General features: G+C 57.0%; 1 protein-coding gene across 3 annotated transcripts in view; it reads right to left on the reverse strand.

The window, feature by feature from the left end:
• Window positions 1-6,696: 6,696 nt before the first annotated feature.
• The window catches only part of DEAF1 (DEAF1 transcription factor), a 79,124-nt gene continuing 65,796 nt past the window's right edge, over window positions 6,697-20,024 (reverse strand). For all 3 annotated transcript variants that reach the window (NM_001008974.2, XM_054661039.2, XM_054661038.1), the window contains exons 11-12: window positions 16,334-16,423; window positions 6,697-7,118 (exon numbers count right to left, since the gene is read on the reverse strand). In NM_001008974.2, the coding sequence (NP_001008974.2) occupies window positions 7,014-7,118; window positions 16,334-16,423 (195 nt within the window). In that variant the 3' untranslated portion in view covers window positions 6,697-7,013. The remainder of the gene's footprint in view (window positions 7,119-16,333; window positions 16,424-20,024) is intronic.

Genomic DNA, 20,024 nt, shown 5'->3' on the forward strand with positions numbered 1-20,024 from the left:
TTCCTGCCAGTCCCTGGCCAGAGGATGCCCCAAGCCCCACAGCAAGGGGCCTGTGGTGATGGGTGGGGCCCCACCCGGTGGCTTCCCTGGAGGGAGCTCCGTGCTCAGTCACCCCTGGTGCCCAGCCAACCTCTGCCCAGCATCCACCAATGTGGCTGGGCCAAGGGGTGGGAGCAGGGAGGAGGCAGCGGGGCCAGAGGCTGGGCAGAACGACCCAAGCTGCCTGTCTGCACCCTGGCTCCATCAACCAGTGCAGCCCCTGACCCTGGGGGAAGAGGGGCGGCTCCCAGGGCCCTCCATGCAGGAACAGCCTACCCTGGACTGGATCCAGCTCTCTCCCAGGCCCAGGTTGTGGGAGAAATGGGGGGCCCTCCGCCTCCCAGTCGTGCTGGCTGGAACTTTCCTGTGCTGGGGATGCAGCGTTTGCAGCCAGGGCAGCCAGTCAGGGTGCCAGGCTCCCATCTGAACACTGACAGACTGTGGGCTGTGCCCAGGGCGCCCAGTCAGGGTGCCAGGCTCCCATCTGAACACTGACCGACTGTGGGCTGTGCCCAGGGCGCCCAGTCAGGGTGCCAGGCTCCCATCTGAACACTGACAGACTGTGGGCTGTGCCCATGGCGCCCAGTCAGGGTGCCAGGCTCCCATCTGAACACTGACAGACTATGGGCTGTGCCCAGGGCGCCCAGTCAGGGTGCCAGGCTCCCATCTGAACACTGACAGACTGTGGGCTGTGCAGTCTACAGCACTGGGCACAACCTCAGCTTGCTAAAATACTCAGTGCAGGCTGGGTGTGGTGGTCACGCCTGTAATCCCAGCTACTTGGGAGGCTGAGGCAGGAGGATCCCTTAAAGCTAGGGAGTCAAGGCTGCAGTGAGCCGAGATCGTGCCACTGCACTCCAGCCTGGGTGACGGAGACCCTGTCTCAAAAAAGAAAAGAAAACAAGTATTGGGTGGAGAGAGGACCAAGCCCAATTACTACTTTAGTGCGGCTGCCCCGTCCCGTCTGGTGACCACGCACTTCTGTGATGGCCTCAGCAGCTGCCTCCTCCAGGACACCTTCTCTGACTACCTACTTCCCAGGACCAGCCTGTCCCAGTCACCCCCGGAACACACTGAGTCACAGCGGATTCCTCTCAGACACCCATGAGGGTAAAGGAGGGGCTCCTGCCAGCTTTGTCCCAGGACCCACAGCCCCACACGTGCCTGACAGCGCTGGAGGCCATGGGAGGTGCACAGGCATCTGGGGGTCCTGGGGGTGCTGACAGCCCTGGGGCAGGGCGACCTCTGACCATCAGCCTCCCAGGCGTGGAGAGGAGGAGCTGTGGAAACCTGGGATCCCAACAGACGCGTGGTGCTTGGCTTCTGTTTCACGGGAAGTTGGGGAAGAGTAAGTGGCCCCCACAATTCCAGGGAATACCCCCACTCCATTCCTGCAGGGCCTGGCGCAGGAAGCCAGGTGGCATCACTGCTGGCGGGGGTCACTGTGCCAGGGGGCTCCCACGGTGCCTCCCCCACCAGGCGGGGGTTCAGCTACTTCCTGCGGCTGTGCTCTCTGCAGAGATGCTGGTGTTCTCAGCTTTGGGGGATTATTCTTAAGAGGTGCAGGTCCTCAATTCCCTGCCACCTTTATGTTGGTTAAAACCCAAAGGAGCAGGCCCAGCCCTGCTGTCTCATGGAGGTCAACCCACGGCCCGCCTGCCCGGACAGGGCAAGGCCAAGCAGGGCCTCTGAGATGCCTCCACCTTGCGGCAATTGCAGACCCTGCTGGGTTGGACGAAAAGCCATTGTAGAGTCTCAGAGGAAGGGCCAGGCAGGGTGAGGGTCAGAGGAAGGGCCAGGCGGGGTGAGGGTCAGAGGAAGGGCCGGGCGGGGTGACGGACAGGAGGGCCAGGCGGGGTGAGGGTCAGAGGAAGGGCCAGGCGGGGTGAGGGTCAGAGGAAGGGCCAGGTGGGCTGAGGGTCAGAGGAAGGGCCAGGCGGGCTGAGGGTCACAGGAAGGGCCAGGCGGGCTGAGGGTCACAGGAAGGGCCAGGCGGGCTGAGGGTCACAGGAAGGGCCAGGCGGGGTGGCGGGGTGAGGGTCAGAGGGAAGGGCCAGACGGGGTGAGGGTCACAGGAAGGGCCAGGCGGGGTGAGGGTCAGAGGAAGGGCCAGGCGGGGTGAGGGTCAGAGGAAGGGCCAGACGGGGTGAGGGTCACAGGAAGGGCCAGGCGGGGTGAGGGACAGAGGAAGGGCCAGACGGGGTGAGGGTCACAGGAAGGGCCAGGCGGGGTGAGGGTCAGAAGAAGGGCCAGGAGGGGTGAGGGTCAGAGGAAGGGCCAGGCGGGGTGAGGGTCAGGAGGGCCAGGCGGGGTGAGGGTCAGAGGAAGGGCCAGGCGGGGTGAGGGACAGGAGGGCCAGGCGGGGTGAGGGTCAGAGGAAGGGCCAGGCGGGGTGAGGGTCAGAGGAAGGGCCAGGTGGGCTGAGGGTCAGAGGAAGGGCCAGGCGGGCTGAGGGTCACAGGAAGGGCCAGGCGGGCTGAGGGTCACAGGAAGGGCCAGGCGGGCTGAGGGTCACAGGAAGGGCCAGGCGGGCTGAGGGTCACAGGAAGGGCCAGGCGGGGTGGCGGGGTGAGGGTCAGAGGGAAGGGCCAGACGGGGTGAGGGTCACAGGAAGGGCCAGGCGGGGTGAGGGTCAGAGGAAGGGCCAGGCGGGGTGAGGGTCAGAGGAAGGGCCAGACGGGGTGAGGGTCACAGGAAGGGCCAGGCGGGGTGAGGGACAGAGGAAGGGCCAGGCGGGGTGAGGGACAGAGGAAGGGCCAGACGGGGTGAGGGTCACAGGAAGGGCCAGGCGGGGTGAGGGTCACAGGAAGGGCCAGGCGGGGTGAGGGACAGAGGAAGGGCCAGACGGGGTGAGGGTCACAGGAAGGGCCAGGCGGGGTGAGGGTCAGAGGAAGGGCCAGGCGGGGTGAGGGTCAGAGGAAGGGCCAGGCGGGGTGAGGGTCAGGAGGGCCAGGCGGGGTGAGGGTCAGAGGAAGGGCCAGGCGGGGTGAGGGACAGGAGGGCCAGGCGGGGTGAGGGTCAGAGGAAGGGACAGGCGGGGTGAGGGGCAGGAGGGCCAGGCGGGGTGAGGGTCAGAGGAAGGGCCAGGCGGGGTGAGGGGCAGGAGGGCCAGGCGGGGTGAGGGTCACAGGAAGGGCCAGGCGGGCTGAGGGTCACAGGAAGGGCCAGGCGGGCTGAGGGTCACAGGAAGGGCCAGGCGGGCTGAGGGTCACAGGAAGGGCCAGGCGGGCTGAGGGTCACAGGAAGGGCCAGGCGGGCTGAGGGTCACAGGAAGGGCCAGGCGGGGTGGCGGGGTGAGGGTCAGAGGGAAGGGCCAGACGGGGTGAGGGTCACAGGAAGGGCCAGGCGGGGTGAGGGTCAGAGGAAGGGCCAGGCGGGGTGAGGGTCAGAGGAAGGGCCAGACGGGGTGAGGGTCACAGGAAGGGCCAGGCGGGGTGAGGGTCACAGGAAGGGCCAGGCGGGGTGAGGGACAGAGGAAGGGCCAGACGGGGTGAGGGTCACAGGAAGGGCCAGGCGGGGTGAGGGTCAGAGGAAGGGCCAGGAGGGGTGAGGGTCAGAGGAAGGGCCAGGCGGGGTGAGGGTCAGGAGGGCCAGGCGGGGTGAGGGTCAGAGGAAGGGCCAGGCGGGGTGAGGGACAGGAGGGCCAGGCGGGGTGAGGGTCAGAGGAAGGGACAGGCGGGGTGAGGGGCAGGAGGACCAGGCGGGGTGAGGGTCAGAGGAAGGGCCAGGCGGGGTGAGGGGCAGGAGGGCCAGGCGGGGTGAGGGTCACAGGAAGGGCCAGGCGGGGTGAGGGTCACAGGAAGGGCCAGGCGGGGTGAGGGTCAGAGGAAGGGACAGGCAGGGTGAGGGTCAAAGGAAGGGACAGGCGGGGTGAGGGTCAGAGGAAGGGCCAGGCGGGCTGAGGGTCACAGGAAGGGCCAGGCGGGGTGAGGGGCAGGAGGGCCAGGCGGGGTGAGGGGCAGGAGGGCCAGGCGGGGTGAGGGTCAGAGGAAGGGACAGGCAGGGTGAGGGTCAGAGGAAGGGCCAGGCGGGGTGAGGGACAGGAGGGACAGGCGGGGTGAGGGGCAGGAGGGAGAGGTGGGGTGAGGGCCAGGCGGGGTGAGGGACAGGTGGGGTGAGGGGCAGGAGGGACAGGTGGGGTGAGGGCCAGGCGGGGTGAGGGACAGGTGGGGTGAGGGGCAGGAGGGACAGGTGGGGTGAGGGCCAGGCGGGGTGAGGGGCAGGAGGGACAGGTGGGGTGAGGGCCAGGCGGGGTGAGGGGCAGCATCTGGAGCGCGTCCTGCAGCAGGCCAGACACCTTTTCCATCCTCCACTGCTCACTGGCAGCACCGACGGTGCAGCACCAGGCACGCCTGAGCAGGATGATGAAACATCAGCGAGGGCTTGGCCTGGCTGGGCAGAGACTTTACTAAGTAAATAGGCCAGGGCGGTGGCTCACACCTGTAATCCCAGCACTTTGGGAGGTCGAGGTGGGTGGATCACCTGAGGACAGGAGTTCGAGACCAGCGTGGCCAACACGGAGGAACCCCGTCTCTACTAAAAATCCCTAAACTAGCTGGGTGTGGTGGTGGCCACCTATAATCCCAGCTACTCGGGAGGCTGAGGCAGGAGAATCGCTTGAACCCGGGAGGCAGAAGTTGCAGTAAGCCAAGATTGCGCCACTGCACTCCAGCCTGGGTGACAGGGTGAGGCTCTGTCTCACAGAAAAAAAAAAAAAGAAAACCAGAATAAACCAGGTGGTCCTGAGAAACCCAGAGACTCAAAATATGGGGGGCCTCTGCGGGCCCAGTGAACATCCCCTTCCAAGGGGGCTTTGGCCACCTCTCAGGCTCAGCTCCAGCTGGTGCAGAAAGCGCTTCAGAGGCAAACATCAGAATCGCTGGTGCAGGTTCCTCCTGGCACTGCCACCCTACCCCAGGTGCCTGCTGAGCTGTTGCTGAGTCTGTACTTTCTCGCCCCAAGGCAGCCACAGCCATGGAGCCTTCTGTGTGCAGAGAACACAGGCCATGACGGCAGAAGCTTCCAGAACAAGAGTGATGCTGCTCCAGCAGCGCTCTCGGTCAGGAGGGCAGGGGGGTCCCATGTTCAGGCCCAGCCCAGTGCCCAGACACGCTGGACACGCCCCCTTGTGCCCCCCACAGGCTTCAGCCCTTTCTCTCCCCTCCACCTGGCACCAGGGCCATGAGAAACAAGGGGGAGACCAGGAGGCCATGAGGCTCTGCGTGTGGATCCCTGGACTGAGGCCACCAAGCTGTCCACGTGGACTGAACAGGCTGTGCTGGACGGTCGGGCTCGCTCAAGCAACCAGGGCACAGGAGGCACCATGTGCCCCGAAACCTGGCCGGAAGGGCCATAGGCCTGCTGCACCTCCCAGCAGCCACGAGGGTCTCGTGGAACAGAAGGAACGAAGACCTCCTGGACTACACGACCCACCAGACGCCAGGGCTCCAGCCCGGCCGCGCTGCCCCGTGCACCGGAGGCTCCAGCCCGGCCGCGCCGCTGCCCCGTGCACCGGAGGCTCCAGCCCGGCCGCGCCGCTGCCCCGTGCACCGGAGGCTCCAGCCCGGCCGCGCCGCTGCCCCGTGCACCGGAGGCTCCAGCCCGGCCGCGCCGCTGCCCCGTGCACCGGAGGCTCCAGCCCGGCCGCGCCGCTGCCCCGTGCACCGGAGGCTCCAGCCCGGCCGCGCCGCTGCCCCGTGCACCGGAGGCTCCAGCCCGGCCGCGCCGCTGCCCCGTGCACCGGAGGCTCCAGCCCGGCCGCGCCGCTGCCCCGTGCACCGGAGGCTCCAGCCCGGCCGCGCCGCTGCCCCGTGCACCGGAGGCTCCAGCCTGGCCTGGCCGCGCTGCCCCGTGCACCGGAGGCTCCAGCCCGGCCGCGCTGCCCCGTGCACCGGAGGCTCCAGCCCGGCCGCGCTGCCCCGTGCACCGGAGGCTCCAGCCCGGCCGCGCTGCCCCGTGCACCGGAGGCTCCAGCCTGGCCTGGCCGCGCTGCCCCGTGCACCGGAGGCTCCAGCCTGGCCTGGCCGCGCTGCCCCGTGCACCGGAGGCTCCAGCCCGGCCGCGCTGCCCCGTGCACCGGAGGCTCCAGCCTGGCCTGGCCGCGCTGCCCCGTGCACCGGAGGCTCCAGCCCGGCCGCGCTGCCCCGTGCACCGGAGGCTCCAGCCCAGCCGCGCTGCCCCGTGCACCGGAGGTTCCGGCCTGGCCTGGCCGCGCTGCCCCGTGCACCGGAGGCTCCAGCCCGGCCGCGCTGCCCCGTGCACCGGAGGCTCCAGCCTGGCCTGGCCGCGCTGCCCCGTGCACCGGAGGCTCCAGCCCGGCCGCGCTGCCCCGTGCACCGGAGGCTCCAGCCCGGCCGCGCTGCCCCGTGCACCGGAGGTTCCGGCCTGGCCTGGCCGCGCTGCCCCGTGCACCGGAGGCTCCGGCCTGGCCGCGCTGCCCCGTGCACCGGAGGCTCCGGCCTGGCCGCGCTGCCCCGTGCACCGGAGGTTCCGGCCTGGCCTGGCCGCGCTGCCCCGTGCACCGGAGGCTCCGGCCTGGCCACGCTGCCCCGTGCACCGGAGGTGCAGTGGGCTTGGTTTTCCCACCTGTGCAGTAGGAGGAAGGGGAGGCAACCCCCCCCGAGGGCTGGCACTGCAACCGGCCGTGTGGGGCAGGGAGACCTTATTTACACTTTATTGACAGACACAACACGTATGTATGTGCGTCGCAGCACAGGCCCTGTGGGCAAGACCGGACGCTCATGATCCCAGGGATAAAAAATCTGTCCGTGAGCGGGCAGGGGGCCCGGGCGGGGGGAGTCCGCTCCCCAGGGCACCATTCGCTTAAAGTGTGTTAATAACTTGTCCAGCAAGTTTCTTTACCTTCCCACACCCCTCTTCTCAACGTCCCCCCAGAGTCCTCAGGGGGGCCTTCGACCTGCAAAAGCCTCACAGGAGTGTGAGGGGCCCCAGCTCCCAGGGCGGCCGATGGAGCCTCACACGGTCACCTTCTCCATCACGCTTTCAGCCACGTGGACTTCGTCTGCCTGGACGGTGACAGCTGCTGACTGGCCGCATATGTGCTGGTGATCCTTCCAGTCCTGGAAGGGAGGACACACCCATGTCAGCAGGGTCAGTGGGTGGAGCAGGGCCTTGGAGCAGGGTCTGGGCAGGGTCCCCAAGGCAGACCCCAGGCTCCTCACCCCAGAGGGTGCAGCCCTCTGTAAGCTCACCTGGAGGTGCTGAGAATGCCCTCCCCAGCCCCCGTGCACCCAAACTCTGGTGGTCTCTGCTCCAATACAGCCTTCCCCACACTCTCTTGGTTTGAGGAATTGGATCAAAAGGCAAACAACAGGCGGGTCACGGTGGCTCACGCCTGTAATCCCAACACTTTGGGAGGCCCAGGCGGGTGGATCCCCTGAGGTCAGGAGTTCGAGACCAGCCTGGCCAACATGGTGAAACCCCATATCTACTAAAAATACAAAAATTAGCTGGGCATGGTGGCAGGCACCTCTAAGCCCAGCTACTCGGGAGGCTGAGGCAGGAGAACTGCTTGAACCTGGGAGGCGGAGGTTGCAGGGAGCCGAGATGGTGCCACTGCACTCCAGCCTGGGTGACAGAACAACTCCATATCAAAAAAAAAAAAAAAAAAAAAAAAGTCAAACAACAAACCAGGGTAAGACTCTCCAAACCAGTTGTTTTGTGTTAGGGATGTAAACAAAAAATATCACAAACGCAGAAAAACATTTAAATATGTAAATATTACATATGTAAATTACGATCAAGTTCTGTGGGGGTTTTTTTGTTGTTTTTCGGACAGAGTTTCGCTCTTGTTTCCCAGGCTGGAGTGTAACGCGCAATCTCGGCTCACCACGACCTCTGCCTCCTGGGTTCAAGCAATTCTCTTGCCTCAGCCTCCCTAGTAGCGGGGATTACAGGTGCACGCCACCACATCTGGCTAATGTTTTGCATTTTTAGTAGAGACAGGGTTTCACCATGTTGGTCAGGCTGGTCTCGAACTCCTGACCTCAGGGGATCCGCCCGCCTCAGCCTCCCAAAGTGCTGGGATTACAGGTGTGAGCCACTGTGCCCCGCCTCAGTTCTGTTTTTAATGGCAAAGATGAAAAAGCAAACGAACCAGCCAGTGGCTGCAGAGAAAGGAGGTGGGGGATGGTGCTTGGGAGAAGCCACAGCTCCTGTGAGGTCAGCACACAGAACCAGGCTCTGCCTCCCTGCTATGTCGAGCACCTCGGAATGGAGCAGAGCTCTAGAGGAAGCGCCAGGTGCTGAAGCTGAGACGGCCTCGTCAGACAGAGGCAGCTCCGTGCACGAGGGCGTGATAGGTATGTATATAACACACAGAGCAGAAATAAATGCTTCCAAATGGTGACAGAGTTATTCCCTAGAGAGCAGAATTCCAGCTGATTATAATAAAAGAGCAAAATTAGGCCGGGCACAGTGGTTCACGGCTGTAATCCCATCATGTTGGGAGGCCGAGGTGGGCAGATCACCTGAGGCCAGGAGCTCGAGACCAGCCTGCCCAACATGGCAAAACCCCATCTCTACTAAAAATACAAAAACTAGCCGCCTGTGGTCATGCGCACCTGCAATCTCAGCTACTTGGGAGGCTGAGGCACAAGAATCGCTTGAACCTGGGAGGCAGAGGTTGCAGTAAGCCAAGATTGTGCCACGGCACCCCAGCCCGGGCAACAGAGTGAGACTACGTCTCAAAAAAAAAAAAAAAATTAAAATTACCTGGTAACAGACTATAAATCTATATAGCACGAAAGCCACACATCAGCAAACTGCAGCATCTGGTGCAGACCCACCGCCCACCCCTCCCGGGCCTCCACTCCGGGGCAACCAGGAAGGGTTCCGGTTCCTGCCGAGACTCTGTGTGGGGTGAGGGGCCTGCACCCCTCATGGGAGCTGCCCCCCGTGAGAGGATGTGGGTGGCGGACAAGGTCCCCAGGAGTTCTAGATGCTTCCTTCTCTGGTCTACAGGTTTGAGCCACTCCCTGGGGCCTGTGCAGATGGAGGGAGAGAGGGCGCACATCAGTGTTGACTCTGAGCTACAGAAGCTTCCATCAGGTTCTTCCAGCAAAGAGGCAAATGCCCAGGGTTGACTTTTAAAATCAGAACTACTGAGTTCTTTTTTAAAGCAAATTTTTCCATCTTAAACATCAATGTGATGCTTCTTACAGTATAATGCTTAAACATTTTTGAAAAAAAAATCATTATCTGAAAAGCCAGAATTAGAAGTTAGCGTTTCAGTTTTTGGAAAACGGAAAAAAATGGTTAAATTCACAAGAAGCTAACAGTGAAAGTGCCTGATACAAATAAATGAGAAAAGCCAACATCACAGACTGTAAAAACAATGACTTCGGGAGGTCAAGGTCACTTGAGGACAGGGGTTGGAGACCAGCCTGAGCAACATAGCAAGACCCTATCTCTATAAAAAAAAAAAAATGTTTTAAAATTAGCTGGGTGTGGTGGCTCACGCCTGTGGTCCAAGCTACTTGGGAGACAGAGGCAGGAGGATCATTTGAGCCAGGAGATCAAGGCTGTAGTGAGCCGTGATGGCACCACTGGACTGCAGCCTGGGTGACAAAGCGAGACCCTGTCTATAGAAAACCTAAAATAGGCTGGGTACGGTGGCTCATGCCAGTAATCTCAGCACTTTGGGAGGCCAAGGCAGGCAGATCATGAGGTCAGGAGTTCAAGACCAGCCTGAACAACATGGTGAAACCCCGTCTCTGCTAAAAATACAAAAATTAGCCGGACGTGGTGGCGGGTGCCTGTAATCCCCCAGCTACTAGGGAGGCTGAGGCAGGAGAATCGCTTGAACCTGGGAAGTGGAGGTTGCAGTGAGCCGAGATCGCGCCGCTGCACTCCAGCCTGGGTGACAGAGCCAGACCCTGTCTCAAAAACAGAAACAAAACCAAAAACAAACGAACAAATAAAAACCAAAAATAAGTAATGAAATAAAAACAGTGACTAAAAATCCAATTAAAACACAATCCAAATCTGACTTACAGTGATCCAGGCCTCACACATGAAAATGATGATGCGTGGGGCTTGCTTTAAAATGCTCAGCCCTCAGCCCAGAGAGAGAGGGGTTGTGACAAGCCAGGAGGGCAGGCGCTAAAGCAGCTGATACAGGCGAGGGCGACGGGCCTCTCCTGGGCGATCCAACTCATGTGCACGTCTCACATTTTCCAAAGTTAAGGATTAAGACAAAAGTGTTGCCACCACAGCAGGTAGGTGACTCAATCCAGGCGGTGCTGGGAGCAGGTGGGTAGACTTGACCCAGGCGGTGCTGGAAGCAGGCCACAGGCAGGACACCAGGGCTGGGTGGGGAAAAATGCCCAGAGCCCCCAGACCCTCCTGGGGAACAGGCCCGGCTGTGGGGACTGCAGAGGTGCCCTGTCTACAGGCGCGTGTGTGTGGAGAAAGCATAAAGAGCACAGGTACCAGAAACACGCCTCAGCTGACGGCCCCCAGGCCTAGGAGGGGCTGAATCATATGGAGCTTGGCCCCCAAGGCTGGCTTTCTTCAGGTGGGTGCTGGGTGCAGCGGATTCCTGTTGGGGCTTCATAACATGCATAAACTCGTGTATACTTTTGTGTACATACCAAGTCCTCTACAATTAATTTTTAAAATTATCACTGCCTTTTTTTTTTTTTTGAGACGGAGTCTCCCTTTGTCTCCCAGGCTGGAGTGCTGTGGCACGATCTCGGCTCACTGCAAGCTCCGCCTCCCGGGTTCATGCCATTCTCCTGCCTCAGCCTCCCGAGTACCTGGGACTACAGGCGCCCGCCACCACGCCAAGCTAATTTTTTTGTATTTTTAGTAGAGACGGGGTTTCACCATGTTAGCCAGGATGGTCTCAATCTCCTGACCTCGTGATCCGCCCGCCTCGGCCTCCCAAAGTGCTGGGATTACAGGCGTGAGCCACCGTGCCCGGCTGAAGGCAGCTTTTTAAAGAACAGGATCTGAGGGAGGCTTGAGGACAGGGTGTCCTGGGCTGGAGGTCCGGCTGGAAGGCAGCTTTTAAAAGAACGGGATGTGTTCGTTCTGTAGGTGAAAGGAGCTCAGTAAGTGCTTATATTGGGGCCCAAATAGTGTTTGCCAGGAATGTATACACTCAGCCTCTGCAGTACGCTTTCCCTGCTTGAGGAAATTCTATCCTCCTACTGAAAACTGAGATAAATTAAAATGTATATTGTAATACCTATAGCAGTAAGAAAATAACAACTTTAAAGATACTGTTTAAAAATGTTCAACAAAAGAATTGAAGTGGTACACTAGAAAACACAACTAGAAAATACACATTTAACAGAAAAGAAGGCAGTGAAAGAACAGAGGAGCAAAACATGAAACATAAACTGCAAATACAAACACAAATCCACTCACATTGATAATTACATTAAACATGAGATTAGGTTTTGCGCAGTGGCTCATGCCTATAATCCCAGCACTTTGGGAGGCCAAGGTGGGAGGGTTACTTGAGCCCAGGAGTTCAAGACCAGCCTGGCCAACATGGCAAAACCCTCTCTCTACAAAAAATTCAAAAATTAGCCTGGCATGGTGGTGCATGCCTGTAATCCCAACTACTTGGGAGGTTGAGGCAGGAGAAGCGCTTGAACCCGGGAGGCAGAGGCTGCAGTGAGCTGAGATTGCGCCACTGCACTCTAGCCTGGGCAACCGTGCGAGACTCCATCACACACAACACAACAACAACAACAAAAACGGGCATGGTGGCGGGTGCCTGTAATCCCAGTTACTTGGGAGGCTGAGGGAGGAGTATTGCTTGAACCCGGGAAGCGGAGGTTGCACTGAGCTGAGATTGTGCCACTGCACTCTGGCCTGGGTGACAGAGAGAGACCCCACTTAAAAAAAAAAAAAAAAAAAAAAAAAAAACGGCTGGGTGTGGTGGCTCACACCTATAATCCCAGCAGTTTGGGAGGCCGAGGCGGGCGGATCACTTGAGGTCAGGAGCTCAAGACCAGCCTGACCGACATGGTGAAACCCTGTGTCTACTAAAAATACAAAAATTAGCCAGGTCTGATGGCACACTCCTGCAGTCCCAGTTACTCGGGAGAATGAGGCACGAGAATCCCTTGAACCCAGGAGGTGGAGGCTGCAGTGAGCCGAGATTACGCCAGTGCACTCCAGCCTGGGCAACAAAGTGATACTCTGTCTCAATTCAAAAAACAAAACAGGCCAAGTTCCAGTGCGGTGGCTCACACCTGTAATCTTAGAACTTTGGGAGGCTGAGGCGAGTGGATCACCTGAGGTCAGGAGTTCGAGACCAGCCTTGCCAACACGGAGAAACCCCATCTCTACTAAAAACACAAAAATTAGTTGGACGTGGTGGCTCATGCCTATAATCCCAGCTACTCAGGAGGCTGAGGAAGGGAAATCACTTGAACCCGGGATGTTGAGGTTGCAGTGGGCTGAGATCGTGCCATTGCACTCCAGCCTGGCGACAGAGTGAGATTGTCTAAAAAAAAAAACACAAAACAAAAACAAAAAACAAAAAAGTAGATTAAACACTCCAATCAAAAGGCAGAGACTAGTGTGGTGGTTCACACCTGTAATCCCACCACTTTGGGAGGCTGAGGCGGGTGAATCTCTTGAGGTCAGGAGTTTGAGACCAGCCTGGCCAACATGGTGAAACCCGTCTCTATTAAAAATACAAAAATTAGCTGAGTGTGGTGGCAGGAGCCTGTAATCCCAGCTACTTGGGAGGCTGAGATATGAGAATCACTTGAACCCAGGAGATGGAGGTTGCAGTGAGTGGAGATGGAGCCACTGCATTCCAGCCTGGGGGACAGAGTGACAGTCCGTCTCAAAAAAAAAAAAAGGCAGAGACTATCAGACTAGATTAAAACCTAAGATCCAACCACATTCTGTCTCTAAGGGAATGCTTAAGAGCCAAGGACACAAAATTAGAAGTAACAAGATGTTTGTTTATTTATATGTTTATTTAATTAAAAAATAGAAACAGGGTCTCCCTTTGTTGGCCAGGCTGGTCCTGGCTCAAGAGATCCTCCCCTCTTGGCCTCCCAAAGTGTTGGGATTACTGGTGCGGGCCACTGCACCCAGCCAAAAAAGTTTTTTTTAAAAAGATGCAGGCTGGGCGCAGTGACTCACACCTGTCATCCCAGCACTTTGGGAGGCCAAGCGGGGGTGGAACACTTGAGTCCAAGGGGTCGAGACCAGCCTGGGCAAAATGGCGAAACCCCATCTCAACTAAAAATACAAAAAATTAGCTGGGCATGGGGCGTGTATCTGTAGAGGCAGCCGTGAGTCAAGATCATGCCACTGCGCCCCAGTCTGGGTGACAGAGTGAGACTCTGACTCAAAAGTAAAAGATGCAAACATTCACCATAAGACAGGTGGAGTGTCTATGCTACTATCAGAAAAGGTAATTTTTTTTTTGAGATGGAGTCTCGCTCTGTTGCCCAGGCTGGAGTGCAGTGGAGTGATCTTGGCTTACTGCAACCTCCACCTCCCAGGTTCAAGCAATCCTCCTGCCTCAGCCCCCCTAGTAGCTGGGATTACAGGCACGCGCCACCACGCCTGGCTAATTTTTGTGTTTTTAGTAGAGATGGGGTCTTACCATGTTAGCCAAGCTGGTCTCAAACTCCTGACCGGTGATCCACCTGCCTCAACCTCCCAAAGTGCTGGGATGACAGGCGTGAGCCACTGTGCCCAGCTAGAAAAAGTAAATTTTAATATAAAAACTTCTATTGGCTGGTGTAGTGCCTCATGCCTATAATCCTAGCACTTTGGGAGGCTGACATGGGAGGATCGCCCAAAGCCAGGAGATGGAGACCAGGCTGGTCAACATAGTAAGACTCCATCTCTGTAAGAAAAAAAAAAAAAAAATTAAATAAAAAATAAAAAACTTACTGAGACAAAGAAGGATGTTTTATAATGATAAAAGAGCTAATTCATCAGGAATGATAATTATAAACTAAACATACATGCACCTAACAACAGAGTCCCAAAATAAATGAAGCAAAAACAGGCATAATGGCAGATAAAAACAGATAATTCAGCTGGGCGCGGTGGCTCACACCTGTAATCCCAGCACTTTGAAAGGAGACTGAGGAGGGCAGATCACAAGGTCAGGAGATCGAGACCATCCTGGCTAACACAGTGAAACCCTGTCTCTACTAAAAATACAAAAAATCAGCCGGGCGTGGTGGCAGGCACCTGTGGTCCCAGCTACTCGGGAGGCTGAGGCAGGAGAATGGCGTGAACCTGGGAGGCGGAGCTTGCGGTGAGCTGAGATGGCGCCACTACACTCCAGCCTGGGCGACAGAGCGAGACTCCGTCTCAAAAAAAAAAAACAAAAACAAAAACCAGATAATTCAACAGTAATAGCTGGAGAGTTCAACACTTCACTCTAAATAAGGGGTAGAACAAATAGAGAAAATCAGCAAGAATATGAAAGAGTTGAACAATACTATCAACCAACCTAACTGATATCTAATACTCCACCCAACAGAGCAGAATATACAAGCAACACTCTCCATGATAAGACCATACGCTAGGCCCTAACACAAATCTCAATAAATTTAAAGGTACTGAAAAATACTAAGTATGTTCTTGAACCACAATGTAATTAAAGTAGAAATTAATTATAAAGGTACATTTAAGAAATCCAGAAATATTTGAAATTAGCATAGTTCTTTTTTAGATCTACTCCTGAATCCAGCACACACTTCCAAATAACTCACAGGTCACAGAAAAAAATCACACGGCAAATATTTTCAACTGCATAAAATATTCAAACTGAATAAAGATGAAACACAGGCTGGGTGCCGTGGCTCACACTTGCAATCCCAGCAATTTGGGAGGCCGAGGCAGGCAGATCACTTGAGGCCAGAAGTTTGAGACCAGCCTGGGCAACATGGTGAAACCCTGTCTCTACTAAAAACATAAAAATTAGCCGGGGCTGGAGGTGCATGCCTGTAATCCCAGCTACTCGGGAGGCTGAGGTAGGAGAATCACTTGAACCCGGGAGGCAGAGGTTGCAGTGAGCCGAGATCTTGCCACTGCACTCCAGCCTGGGCTACAGAGCAAAACTGTCTCAAAAAGAAAACAGAGAAGGAGGGCAGAAGGGCACACTTCCCAATTGATTTGAAAGGCCAGTGTTGCTCTGACACCAAAATGAAACAAAGACATCACAGGACAAAATATAGACCAGCATCTCTCATAAATATGAGAAAAAAAACCATCAAAAAGATTAGTAAAGCTGCTGGGAACAGTAGCTCACGCCTCTAAATCCCAGCACTTTGGGAGGCCAAGGTGGGTGGATCACCTGAGGTCAGGAGTTTGACACCAGCTGGGCCAACATGGTGAAACCCCGTCTCTACTAAAAATACAAAAATTAGCTGGGCATGGTGGCACACGCCTGTAATCCCAGCTACTCAGGAGGCTGAGGCAGGAGAATCACTTGAACCCGGGAGGCAGAGGTTGCGGCGAGCCAAGATCACACCACTGCACTCCAGCCTGGGTGACAGAATGAGACTCTGTCTCAAAAAAAAAAAAAAAAAAAAAAAAAAAAAGAGAGACTAAATGCTCCCGAGTACTCTGATTATGGTAGAAAAAGTTATACAATCCTGAACTACCGTTTGTAGCCTACAAAATTTCTCTTGAATTTCTGTGGAGCGGAGGGCTGAATAATAGAGGAACTGTGGACAGTCTCTCTCGCATGGCTCTGCAGGGGTGTGGAGGGCTGAATAACAGAAACAGAGGAACTGTGGACAGTCTCTCTCACGTGGCTCTGCAGGGCTGTGGAGGGCTGAATAACAGAAACAGAGGAACTGTGGACAGTCTCTCACGTGGCTCTGCAGGGGTGTGGAGGGCTGAATAATGGAACTGTGGACAGTCTCTCTCGCATGGCTCTGCAGGGGTGTGGAGGGCTGAATAATGGAACTGTGGACAGTCTCTCTCGCGTGGCTCTGCAGGGGTGTGGAGGGCTGAATAATGGAACTGTGGACAGTCTCTCTTGCGTGGCTGTGCAGGGGTGTGGAGGGCTGGGAAGCACTGACCAGCAGCCCTCAGGGTTTCCGGCCACCAACTGTGGGGCCTCACGAGAGCACTACCTGGCCATGTCACATGTGAGCCTTCTGCAGGGTCTTCACGGAGCCAGGCAGGAGCCCCGGATTCCCAGAGGGAGGGACAGGGAGGGGAGTCAGGTGTGGCACCAGGAGCACAAGGGGAGGGAGGGCCACCCAGGGGTCTTCGTAGCGAGGGAGGAGGCGGGGGCACTGAGCCTGGTGTAGGTGAGACCTACCTTGCGCTGGCAGAAGGTGGAGCAGTAGTTGACCTTGTGGCAGCCCGTGCACTCGCTCATAGCCTCCCGGCCGCAGTTAACGCAGGACTGCTGCAAGAAGGACACAACAGGCCAGTCAGTGACGTGGCCGCGGAGAGCCCCTGAGACGCCGGGGACAGAGGCAGGTGCAGGCAGGAGGCCCCGAGGTCTCGCCATTGGACCTTTTTTTTTTTTTTTTTTGAGATGGAGTCTCACTCTGTCGCCCAGGCTGGAGTGCCGTGGCGCGATCTCAGCTCACTGCAACTTCCGCCTCCTGGGTTCAAGCAATTCTCCTGCCTCAGCCTCCTGAGTCTGGGATGATAGGTGCCTGACACCACGCCCAGCTAATTTTTGTATTTTTAGTAGAGACGGGGTTTCACCATGTTGGTCAGGCTGGTCTCGAACCTCTGACCTCGTGATCCACCTGCCTCGGCCTCCCAAAGTGCTGGGATTATGGGCGTGAGCCACTGCGCCCAGCTCCCATTGGACTCTTGACTGCGCCTCTGCCCCAGTGCTGCTCAGAACGTTCTCGTCACCTCCAGAATCAGCTCTTTCCTGGCCTCAGTGCAGTTTGCCCCCTACATTCATTCACTGGAAGACCAGCATGGGCCGGGAGCAGTGGCTGATACCTGTAATCCCAGGACTTTGGGCAGCCGAGGCGGGTGGATCACCTGAGGTCAGGAGTTCAGCACAGGCAACGTTGCGAAACCCAGTCTCAACTAAAAATACAAAAATTAGCTGGGTGTGGTGGTGGCCACCTGTAATCCCAGCTACCTAGGAGGCTGAGGTGGGAGAATCGCTTGCACCCGGGAGGCGGAGGTTGCAGTGAACCGAGATTGCACTACTGCACTCCAGCCTGGGCGACAGAGCGAGACTCCATCTCAAAAAAAAGGGAAATCAGGGCCGGATGCGGTGGCTCATGCCTGTAATCCCAGCACTTTGGGAGGCTGAGGCAGGCGGATCACGAAGCTAGGAGATCGAGACCATCCTGGCTAACACGGTGAAACCCCGAGATTGTACCACTGCACTCCAGCCTGGGCGACAGAGCAAGACTGTCTCCAAAACAAACAAACAAACAAACAAAAAACAAAGGGAAATCAGCATGGAAATCTTTCTGCAAACTCCAAGGAGCTTCACTCCAGCCAGGCCAGCACAGAAAATCAAACTCAGGAGTCCACCGCTCCCAACACTCCTGAGCAAGGCTGTGGGCATCAGCCTGGGCGCACCGTGGCAGGCGTGTGTCCCAAACTGCTGCGGCGGTGCCCCAGCCAACACCCCCACGCCCCACCCGAGCCGGTTTCTGTGGTGGATTGAAAAGATGCCACCAGAGGTTTGTGTACTTTCTCCTGGAATTACATTACTGGAGCTTTTCTTTTTAATCAGCGCATAGGTCAACATGCTGTCAATGATTAATGTTTGCGGCATGACTAAGGTGCTTGACAGTTGTGAGCTCCGCCGTCAATGCTCTCTGAGACGGAGAAGACCACCGGGCCTAGGAGAGGCCTTGGCACCGCGACCCGCACGCCCAGTACACACCCAGATCATCCGCAGGCGCTGCGGGAGGGGCCGTGGCCAGTGGGTGAGTGGCAGCGTCTGTGAGCAGCACGGGAAACGACTCCAGCGTGGCCCCACGGCTCCCGCACGCGTGCAGACCTGCTCCGAGGTTCTGTTCTGATGCTTGCCTCCCTCCTTCGCAAACGTGATCTTTAACATTTTTCCAGTTGTAAGACATTCAGAGCTCCGACATTCAGTCACTCACTTCAGAAAACAGGAGCATTACGAGGAATTTTGGTGCTAATTTAGGTTGCCCCCTGCCTCTATCTACTTTATTTATTATTATTATTATTATTTTGAGATGGAGTCTCACTCTGTCGCCAGGCTGGAGTGCAGTGGCACGATTTTGGCTCACTGCAACCTCTGCCTCCCGGGTTCAAGTGATTCTCCTGCCTCAACCTCCTGAGTAGCTGAGACTACAGGTGCACGCCACCACATCTGGCAAATTTTTTTTTTTTTTTTTTTTTTTAGTAGAGACAGGGTTTCACCATGTTGGCCAGGATGGTCTCGATCTCTTGACCTCATGATCCACCTGCCTTGGCCTCCCAAAGTGCTGGGATTACGGGCTTAAGCTACCGCCCCTGGCCTTCTATTTATTTATTTATTTATTCATTTTTGAGACAAAGTCTCGCTCTGTTGCCCAGGCTGGAGTGTAGTGGCGCAATCTCGGCTCACTGCAACCTCCACCTCCTGGGTTCAAGTGATTCTTGTGCCTCAGCCTCCCCACAGCTGGGACTACAGGCGCGGACCACCACGCCTGGCTAATTTTTTTGTATTTTTAGTACAGATGGGGTTTCACCATATTGGTCAGGCTGGTCTCGAGCTCCTGACCTCAAATGATCTACCTGAGTCAGCCCCCCAAAGTGCTGGGATTACAGGCATGAGCCACCGCGCCTGGCCTGTGCCTCTACTTTAAATGACAAACTCTTTTTTTTCTTTTTTTTTTTTTGAGATGGAGTCTCGCTCTGTCGCCCAGGCTGGAGTGCAGTGGCACGATCTCAGCTCATTGCAATCACCACCTTCCAGGTTCGAGCAATGCTTCCACCTTAGCCTCTCAAGTAGCTGGGATTATAGGCGCTTGCCACCATGCCTGGCTAATTTTTGTATTTTTAGTAGAGACGGCATTTTGCCCTGTTGGCCAGGCTGGTCTCGGAAACTCCTGACCTCAGGTGATCCGCCTGCCTTGGCCTCCCAAAATGCTGGGATTACAGGCATGAGCCACCAAGCCCGGCCGACAAAATACTTCTTAAAAATTCTGTAACCACAGAGAAGCTTCTCGAAGGAGAACACAGCTTCTGCAGGCTTTATTAACATTCTGAGTTGCTCCGTGGATGGCCGGGCCAGGCAGGACCCTGGTCCAGCCCCTCACAGACAGAGGTCAGGTGGGGTGGGAGGCTGGCGGGAGCGTGGTCACTGTCCCGGGGAGCGGCCCCCACGCTGAGAAGGGCACGGGTCTCCGTGTCCAGCAGTCCCTGTGCACCACACACCAGGACGTCCTGTACTTGCCCCCCAGCATAGTTCCTGGAGGACAGCACCCCTGAACTGAACGGGAAGCCTGTCCTGTTGCCTCGCAGGCGCCTCTTCGGCCTCAGCTGGGACTTTCAACCACTTGGGCCTTTCACGGTATGCCCTTTACAAAACCTTTTTTTTTTTTTTAAACTAAAAAATAACGTTCTAGGAAGGTTAGAAGGAGCTTTGGGGTCTGAATTAGAGTCAGAGGCAGTAGCATGAACTCATGTTCTCTTCACAGATACAGAAGTGGCTGCGGAGATGTTCACACACACAGGTGACACCCTCATCTCTGCTCTGCAGCTGAACAGGTGACACCCTTGTCCCTGGTCTGCAGTTGAGGGCCTCCAAGTGACAACATCCCAGCAGCACCGGACCCACCTGGCACCCACCTGGCACCCAGGCCTCACTCTCTAAGACTTCCCAATAAAAGGACCTGGGGCTCCCTGCCTGGCACCCAGGCCTCACTCTCTTAAGACTCGCCAATAAAAGGACCCGGGGCTCCCTGGAGACGGGGCTGATTCCCGGGCCAGGGCAGGGAATGCAAGAGGAGCCTGGAGCACCCTGCAGTGCCAGGAAGTCAGGACGTACCCCAAAATGAAAAGTCTGT

This window comes from Pan troglodytes, chromosome 9 (assembly GCF_028858775.2).
Source record: "Pan troglodytes isolate AG18354 chromosome 9, NHGRI_mPanTro3-v2.0_pri, whole genome shotgun sequence".
Lineage (NCBI taxonomy): Eukaryota > Metazoa > Chordata > Mammalia > Primates > Hominidae > Pan > Pan troglodytes.